The sequence below is a fragment of the Rhinichthys klamathensis genome, unplaced genomic scaffold (genome assembly GCF_029890125.1).
Source record: "Rhinichthys klamathensis goyatoka isolate OS25496 unplaced genomic scaffold, OSU_Roscu_1.1 h1tg000111l_1, whole genome shotgun sequence".
Lineage (NCBI taxonomy): Eukaryota > Metazoa > Chordata > Actinopteri > Cypriniformes > Leuciscidae > Rhinichthys > Rhinichthys klamathensis.
The window spans coordinates 4,221,280-4,229,849 of NW_026606649.1; the positions used below are offsets into that span (position 1 = coordinate 4,221,280).

At 39.3% G+C, this 8,570-nt stretch overlaps 2 protein-coding genes across 3 annotated transcripts; one reads left to right on the forward strand and one right to left on the reverse strand.

The window, feature by feature from the left end:
* Window positions 1–503: 503 nt before the first annotated feature.
* Window positions 504–2,412, forward strand: LOC130087744 (ubiquitin-conjugating enzyme E2 A-like). 2 transcript variants are annotated; one of them, XM_056254230.1, is made up of 6 exons: window positions 504–663; window positions 947–1,027; window positions 1,301–1,326; window positions 1,425–1,514; window positions 1,828–1,916; window positions 2,021–2,412. In XM_056254230.1, the coding sequence occupies exons 1-6, from the start codon at window positions 620–622 to the stop codon at window positions 2,147–2,149; spliced, it is 459 nt and encodes a 152-aa protein (XP_056110205.1). In that variant the 5' UTR covers window positions 504–619; the 3' UTR covers window positions 2,150–2,412. The 2 variants fall into 2 exon arrangements, with proteins under 2 accessions (XP_056110205.1, XP_056110206.1); XM_056254231.1 differs by lacking the exon at window positions 1,425–1,514.
* A 615-nt stretch (window positions 2,413–3,027) lies between these two features.
* Window positions 3,028–5,095, reverse strand: LOC130087745 (inhibitor of growth protein 1-like). Its single transcript, XM_056254232.1, has 2 exons — window positions 4,960–5,095; window positions 3,028–3,755 (listed from the first exon to the last, which is right to left on the reverse strand). The coding sequence occupies exons 1-2, from the start codon at window positions 5,093–5,095 to the stop codon at window positions 3,028–3,030; spliced, it is 864 nt and encodes a 287-aa protein (XP_056110207.1).
* Window positions 5,096–8,570: the final 3,475 nt, after the last annotated feature.

The window sequence follows — 8,570 nt, forward strand, 5'->3', positions numbered from 1 at the left end:
TTCCGACATTTTCTTACATCTACTTAAAGAAACTTTGGGTTTATTTCTGACATGCATTTTGTACATCAAAATAAAATGGAACCTTAACACTGCATATATTTAAAATGTTTTGTTTTCAAATACATCGTACCGTATCTGAAATAAAGACCTCGGTTTCCTGCCTGTTTGGATGCACGGGTGTCACCTTACTGTCTATGGGTGTCACCTGTCTTCTGCGTCGACCTTTACTGCGATACCTACAACGTCATTAGCGCTCCGCCTTCAACAGATGGATCTTTGATTTTATTCTTTGTAAAAGGGGGAAACATTTGTAATACATTGAATATAACAGCCTACATATGGCATATTAAATTGCAAATATAACATTTGTATATTATTTAAATGGTACAAGTTAACTATACAATCTCTACATTATTAACGAAGTTATATAGACTGTTAATAATGTACCACTAGTCTCCCCCACAGGAAAGTGGTATCGTCTGTAATTCCGTGTTGAAATCCTCCAAGCTGAGCCGAAAAGCGAATTTGAGTCGATGACCTTTCAAGTGGAGAAAAGGCACATATTATTTGAACAGTTATATCACAAAAAATTGTATCTGACAATTGTACGGTTTAAAAAATGTCTACTCCAGCACGAAGGCGACTTATGAGGGATTTTAAAAGGTGAATAATAAAAGAAAACTATAAGAGGAGCTGTTGTTTACTGCTCCCGGATGTACCGGTGGTACCGGGTAATAAGGAGAAATATCTAGACGGGAATTTTTTTTTTTTTTTAAGAAAAGTTATTTTTCGTATCCGACATCTTGAATATGATATATTCAAATAGAAATGAAGATCTGTTAAATGTCGTCTTTAAAAAATAAAGTAATTTGTTTTGTGTTTATTTTGACCTTAGTTTCCTAAAACTGACCTGACTCCCTTGTTTATTTTGACACAAACCCAACAGACTTCAAGAGGATCCTCCAGCCGGTGTTAGCGGTGCACCGTCAGAAAACAATATCATGGTATGGAATGCAGTGATATTTGGGTAAGTACTTCTTGTGACAATATTTGTGCTGTGGACTAAACCAAGTTTATTAAATGTCAGATTCACGTTTCTGAAACCCGAGCAGTTTTATGTCGTTCGTGAACACCTAAGAATTGCATAAACAAAGACCGTCCTTTTAAAAAGTTCACAAATTTGAGCATTTGTTATCCACCTGTGCCTGTTTTCACACTGAAACTGAAAGCAAATGATGACGTGGTGGCATTATTGTGGTTATCCAAATGTTACCAAAATGTTTAATTTTTTTTTTCACAGACCAGAAGGAACTCCATTTGAAGATGGTAAATATAAACATGCACTTCTTGAAATGAATAATTTCTTGTCATTCAAGGCATGTATGCTATGTATTTTGTATTCATGCTTCTTGTTGTTGTTTTAGGTACATTCAAATTGACAGTAGAATTCACAGAAGAATACCCAAACAAACCACCCACAGTTAGATTCATCTCAAAAATGTTTCATCCTAATGGTAAGATTCTTTTTTTTTCAACACGGAATAAAAAACAACAACAATAATTGCAACTTTTCTTACTTTTTTTTAAAGTATATATCTTCCAATTTGGACTTCACAATTACGACTTTATAACTAACAATTCAGACTTTTTTTCCCTCAGAATTGTGAGATGAACTCACAATTTTTTAAAAGTCGCAATTACCTTTATTTTTTATTCTGTGGCGGCAACAAGCTTCCATAATTTGGCAGTTTAATTCCGCTGCCCTACGAAGGCTACTGCCTCTTTGACGTGTTTTAACCACCCCTTTCTCTTTCAATGATACCTTAGTATATGCAGATGGAAGTATATGCCTTGACATCCTACAAAACCGTTGGAGTCCAACTTACGACGTGTCATCAATTCTTACCTCAATCCAGGTAAAACATTGTAGTGTTGATGCTTTTTACCATTATGAGTATCAATGCAAATCAAATCAAAACGAAGCTTGATCAGCTTTTTTCCCTCTGTTGTTTATCCTCAGTCTTTGCTTGATGAACCAAATCCAAACAGTCCAGCTAACAGCCAAGCAGCTCAACTTTACCAGGAAAACAAGCGGGAGTATGAGAAGCGTGTGTCAGCTATTGTCGAGCAGAGCTGGAGGGACAGCTGACCTTACACTGCAGAACACAGAACTTTGTGTGGTTAGAGTTTAGTTGAGTGAACTGTGAGGAAGTTTATTTTTTTCTTCCTCCTCTCTCTGTCTCTCACACAACTTTCATACTGTTATGATGCACTTTACCCAAAATCCATCCCTTTTTCCCCTTGGAGAAATTGTGCTCAGCCAATATCACTTGGTCATTTTCTAACCAAAAAGTGACTATACATTGTGTTAGCCTGGACTATACGAGGATATATGCAGGGGCCATTTTTTCAAGAAGAGGAACCTGCCATCATTGAATTGGTCTTGACTCAATGGGAACTGACCTTCAAGTGATCCTGCTATGCTATTTTTGTGTGTTCTGTTACATGCCTGGAAGTGTTTTTTTTCCCATGTTTTATTGAATGCCTCTTATGTACTATATAATACACTTTGAATTTTGTGTACAGGATCTGTGTATGATCAGTGTCTGTATTCATTAATTTGCTTGTTTTTTGTTTTTAATATGGTAAAAATAAAAACGAATCAACACGAAATATTAGTATGAACACATTAGTATAAAGAGTAAGGGATAATAAGGGATTTTTTCAATGTCTAAAGACAGGAAATAGTAAATTATTCAAACAAGTTCATTGTATGTGAAAGCTTATTATAACTAGCCACATGCTTGCACGGGACTAACAAAGAATGGGTTTTCACAAAAACAATACAACCCAACACAATTAAAGTTTCATTTAGTATCCATATTTCAAATAAATGCTTTTTGAAAAAAGTATTTCTGCCTCTGAGAGAGGAGATTTCAACCACTTGGATGATACTTCTAAGTGATTATTTGATACATGTCTCCAGATAAAACAGAAAATAAAGCATAAGAGATCAGCCGATATAGGTTACCTATTATATGCCCTCTCCTTTTTTGATTTGTCCATGGTTTTCTCTGTGTCTCCCCTACATTTTGGGCAGTACCACTTTCCTTTGGGTTTGTGATTAAGCCCAATACATGAAAAATGGAACCATTCAATTGGACATTCATCGTTATCACAACCAATCATCTCTCCAAATGACACCTGCTCACACAAGCAGTAAGTAGGCTCATTCGGATCAATAGGTAGATCTGTAGGTGAAGGCTCTCTGTCAGCTTTGGCTTTGGACCTCTGTTTCTTCTTTGAGGTTTTGTTCCGCTTCTCCCTGGCAGTGCCACCGCTGATCCCTTCATCATGGTGAACTATGGCGATGTTCTCAAGAGCGTCATTATTATTATTTTTCTGACGTCTGGAGCGCTTGTTAGCCCCAGAAAGCCCATCTATGGAACCAAGGGATTCCTCTCTTTGTTTCTCCTCCTCCCTTCTCTTACTGGGAATAATGGAAGATGTGGTAGTAGCTGTCCCGCTTTCATGGGGTTCATTTCGGGCTTCCAGAAGCTCAGCAAGATTGTCAACTTGCCGGCTACGATTCTCCAGCATCTCCACCATCTGACTAGCGAGTTGGATCTTCTCATCGCCCAGTTCCTGACTTTGGATAAGGGCTCTTTGGATAAAGTGCAGCAAACGCCTTCGCTGGATGGGGTCCTCTTCCTGTCCGTGTTTCTCATAGGCCTCATCTAACTCTTTGAGGAGGTCTGAAATTATACAAAATATTTATTGTGAATGCATTATGTGGTCACATTAGTGAAATTTCACAGGCAAAAATGGTCTATTGTAAATAGTGTAGTGATGTATGAAGCACAGCTCACTACACAGAAGTCACTTACAAACAAGCTCCACTTTCTGTTGGTCAGATTAAAAAGTCTTATGGGGGTATACATTTATTGATTTATTTATAAACATATCTTTATTATGGGGGTATAAATGGAGACATATATTTCATTTTTGGGTGAACTATCAATGCAGTTCTTAACGGGTTCAAAAGTACTTGACAAAGTATACTTCAAATGCATTTCACCTAGACGTTCATTCAATATGAAATTTGGCTACACCGGCAGGTAAACACCAATCCCTACTTGTTGAAAACGGCCAATCAAAGCTAATAAACAAAAACAGAGATCCGCCCATGCAATATTCAAAAACCAACCACACTCTATGAACTCGCCCAAAATGCGCGGATTCAAGAGCGAAATATGTTGCTTTAAATCAAACACGTTTTGCTTAAATCCAATCCAAAGCAAAGGAGGTGGAGCATGTGCTACTGTAACAAAATTCTACCCAACCAAATCCAGTAAGCTAAGCACTTTATCTGACAACAACCAGATGAACATACATGCACGAAATGCATCTCAGCGAGTGTGAAGTAGCCTACTCCGTATCATGACTGGCACTATTTTTTACCCTAGCGAAATTTGTTTTAAAACACAAACATCTGACATAATGCAGCCGACGTGTGATTGTGCAGCAACTAAAAAAATGCTATCACGAATCCAATTTTTGGTAAATGAGTTTTCTTTTACATGCCTTTAACATCCCCCTTTTTTTTAATCGCACTGTGAATTTAACTGTGGAGACGATCGTTTTTACCGTTAGTATGACACCAGAAGCTGAGAATATGACAACAAAAAATGATCAGGATGACCAACCAAGACCAGGGACGGACTCAAACCGACCGACAACAAAGTAAAATAAATAAATACCAAGAGGCTCTATTTCGGTAACGTTAGATCATGTTCCGAAATTGTTGTGATTTGTCTTAACATCAAATTTAACATACTCCCAATAATCTGATTCGCCTCTAATTCATATCTAAAGCCAACATAATTTCCACAATTGCAACAACACACGCGTAGAATGAAAACAAACTGGCGTATTATTAAAAAAACAACGCAACGTTACCTTGGTATTTGGAGTCAATTTCTCTCATAAGAGACACGTTTCTTTGTAGGTCGAAAGGCAGAGACTCAACCAAGTCCAAGTATTCTCCTACATAGTTAGCGATGTGTATCGGGTCCCAGCTGGCAGTATTCAGCATTTTAACTACGACTTTGTACTCTACATTTTGTGGAGGGAAAATCCTTCAATGGTCAAAAACAAAACACATCCTTGGCAAACAACCCTGACCTCGTTAAACAAAATCACCGTTACAATCGAGGCAAATTATGCATAGTATTTATACTGTTTTCCGTTTCATTTTATAGTAATACAAATATTTCAGTGCGTCGCATAACTTGACTCCAACGTGAAGATGCTCCGGGTAGTTTAAAACATAGATATCCATAATAAAGGCTAGATGTCTTACGGCGGAGTCTCTATCGTCATCACCGTCGGCCATCTTGTCACAGGCAAGCTTTCTGGCGGGCTCTGTGGTACCTGATGTAAGATGAGCGATCAGCACGAACACAAATACTCTTATCTCGTTGAAATCTTGACGGATTTACAAACCGTTTGGTTTCTTACAAACGTTATTAACGTGGCTATAATTCTGGATGATTATTTATTTATACACTTATTATTCATAAGTATGCAGTGTCATAACTACATCTCTGACGTTTATAACAAACCAAACTGTTTGAAAATCGGTAGAAAATTGAGCAAGTTATGGTTATTTAAAAAGTACTTGCACCATTAAAACACAATGTTACGAGTGAGTGAGCTGCCTGTGACAAGATGGCCGCCAAGTGCGGACGTCGACCTCCATTGGCCAGCAGCGCGGACGAGACATCTGCCTGGATATCTATGGGTTGAGCACTCAAAAATCGGGCCGGAAGCAGTAAGCCATCCGGGAACTTCTCGCCCACTCTTTTATGAATACTGATGTTTCGAACGTACTGCTTCCTTCACGTACTGTTTTCGCCTACTATATAGTAGGAAAGTAGGCATATTCGAACGCACTTAAGTCCGAATCTCGCGATAACTAGTACGTCACCCAGGTAATTCTCGCCTACTCTTTTGGATTCATACATACTTTTTCGCTCGCCTACTCTTTTTCCCATACTAAATAGTAGGGAAGTATGCGGTTTGGAACGCAGCCCGTGTATGCTGTATCAGAGCCCGTCTAACGGAGAGCCTTGGCACTTCCGATAGAGCTGGTAAGTCCCGCCCATCCGTAAAACTCCAAGTAGACCTCTAGGTTGAAAAAGCGTCAATGCAAGTGAATGAGAGAAAATAATTATTTTCTGATCCCGTTTGAATTGTGCCATGAATGTGAACATATGTTGTCTGTGAATTTTTTATATAATTTCTCATGTAACGAGTTTGACAGTATATTGTATGATTCTTTGGCTAGCAGTTGTGGAATAGACATAACGAGAAAGACTACACGTCGCATATGTGACGTCACCGCATAACACATTTTCCCTCCACAAATCACGGTGCGATAATCTAAGGAATTAGATTGAGATGCCTGTGTGTTTTGTACCCAAATGTCACCATTCAAACAAAGGCATGTTTAGCGGGATCCGTGTGCTAGTGGTGGTGACGTATATCAAACGCGTCGAAAGCAGCGAAGAGTTGTAGTCCACAAAGTGCTCTCACACAAAGTCTAACCGTATGAAAATTCTACCCGCTAAATTGTAGCATTCTTTACACGAAAATTTATATAAAAAATTCACAGACAACATATGTTCACATTCATTGCAAAATTCAAACGGGATTAGAAAATAATTATTTTCTCTCATTCACTTGCATTGACGATTTTTCAACCTAGAGGTCCAGCGGGGTAAGCGGAAGGGGCGGGACTTACCAGCTCTATTAGCCCCATTGTGCATCATATTGGTTGCAGTTCCATTAGAATTCCACTGGAGGTGATCGCGGGCGAGTGCAGAATGAATGGGAGTCTATGGAGCTAAACGGCTAAATGTATCTCTTTCTCCTGCTTGTCCTTGAATCAACATAGATTTTATTGTTGATTCCGCAAGTTCAATATAGATTATAGGCCAAAAGTCGAATGAACGAGTACTTATGTCCTTTCGATTTCTTACAGGTTAGGCCGTTGTTGGCCCGGAACACGCTAGCATTCTGCTATTATGTGACGTCATCACATTTTTGAACGGATTTTTAGAACAGATAAGTGAACTTAAAAATGCAATTTTCAGCTGAGTGTATTATCTTAGCCCTCCCTTTTGAATGCAACTTTCAAATTACTTGACAAAAAATTACATCCTGAGAAAAGTGGATTTCTGGGGGTGAAACCCCATAGACTCCCATTCATTCTGCACTCGCCTGCGAGCGCCGCCGCATGGACAGAGACGTGTTACTGCCATAGACAGTAAAAGAAATGGACAGAGCGATCTCATTGGAACTCAGTTGAGACAGTTGAAGCCCACTTTTAGCGATTTTTGAGAACTTCCGTTCCTGACGCGCAGACTCAAACCGACTCAAACTAAGCTTGATGACGTGAGCAACCTGTCTGACAGACGTTAATCTTCTAGTAGCTGTGCGTGAAAACTGCCAACGTTAATCTTGCAGAGACGGGGAACTTGAGCAAAGAGTTCTTTGGCGTGAGTGAGCAGGAGTAAGTATTCCGTTGCTTTTATGGACTCATTATCTATGGGCTTCTCCCTTGACGGGACGTCCCCCCGATTGCCTGCGAGCTTCTCCTCCTGTCTGTACGGTAACTTCTGTACAGCGCGACAGAGAGTCGAGTGGTTATGACGCAATCGTTAGCCTATTTTTACTAAATCTGTTTCTACGGGGCCATAGTGTAACATAGAAGGTAATGGAGCCCTTTATACATTGTCGTGTTTCTTTAGAAATAAATAATGGACAAATGGAGTCTTTAAACGCCTCAGATGTAAAGTTATTCGCTGTCAAAGTGACGCAAAAATGAATGGGAGTCAATGGAAATGCTAACGCAAGTGAAGTTCTGCTACAACATGGCGGCACCCGGCCGACTTCAACTTCCGGTCGATGGATTACCCCCTTGGTTACTGCAGCCAGTCCAGAAACCGGAAGTAACCAGACAGTGGCAATTATCTTCAATTAGACATTATCTGTCTGTATGGGCTGCCGCTTATCGAATTCCTTTTCAATGCTTTTCACAGTTGTGAGGTCAGTTCCATTCGGGATTTTAATTTGACCTAAAAAATTGACCATTGAAAAAGACTGAAAAGACAAACAATAACATATCTTCTGGTTGTAAACACTAACAGCTCAAAACGCACACATAAGATAACTGAAACTTGTCTTTGCCCTTTTACTAGACGCCTTATGGTAACGTACTAGATTACTGGAACTGGTTAAGCTGCTGGACCAGGTCAAGCTCTGCTCACGACGTCCAGAGAGGGGGAGCTGGACGTTATTTGGCTCTGCAGTGAGCAGCACCACTTGCTTTGAACGGAATGACACATTGCTGGGCTGGAAGTTTTTTTTTTTTTGCGTCACATACGGAATCCTCCCACTTAAAAATACAGTTACATCCCTCAAATGCATTTATAAGGAGAACGTTAATAAATTTGTTAATTGGATTAGTAAACCATAATCGAGATCATTTCCGTAACTGCATCGTT

Excerpts from the sequence above, each read along its gene's own strand:
- LOC130087744 (XM_056254230.1), top strand. The coding sequence starts at position 620 with ATGTCTACTCCAGCACGAAGGCGACTTATGAGGGATTTTAAAAG. Across the intron at positions 1,028-1,300 it reads TGGAATGCAGTGATATTTGG|ACCAGAAGGAACTCCATTTG; the intron begins GTAAGTACTTCT and ends TTTTTTTCACAG. Across the intron at positions 1,917-2,020 it reads CAATTCTTACCTCAATCCAG|TCTTTGCTTGATGAACCAAA; the intron begins GTAAAACATTGT and ends GTTTATCCTCAG.
- LOC130087745 (XM_056254232.1), bottom strand. The coding sequence starts at position 5,095 with ATGCTGAATACTGCCAGCTGGGACCCGATACACATCGCTAACTATGTA. Across the intron at positions 3,756-4,959 it reads AATTGACTCCAAATACCAAG|ACCTCCTCAAAGAGTTAGAT; the intron begins GTAACGTTGCGT and ends GTATAATTTCAG.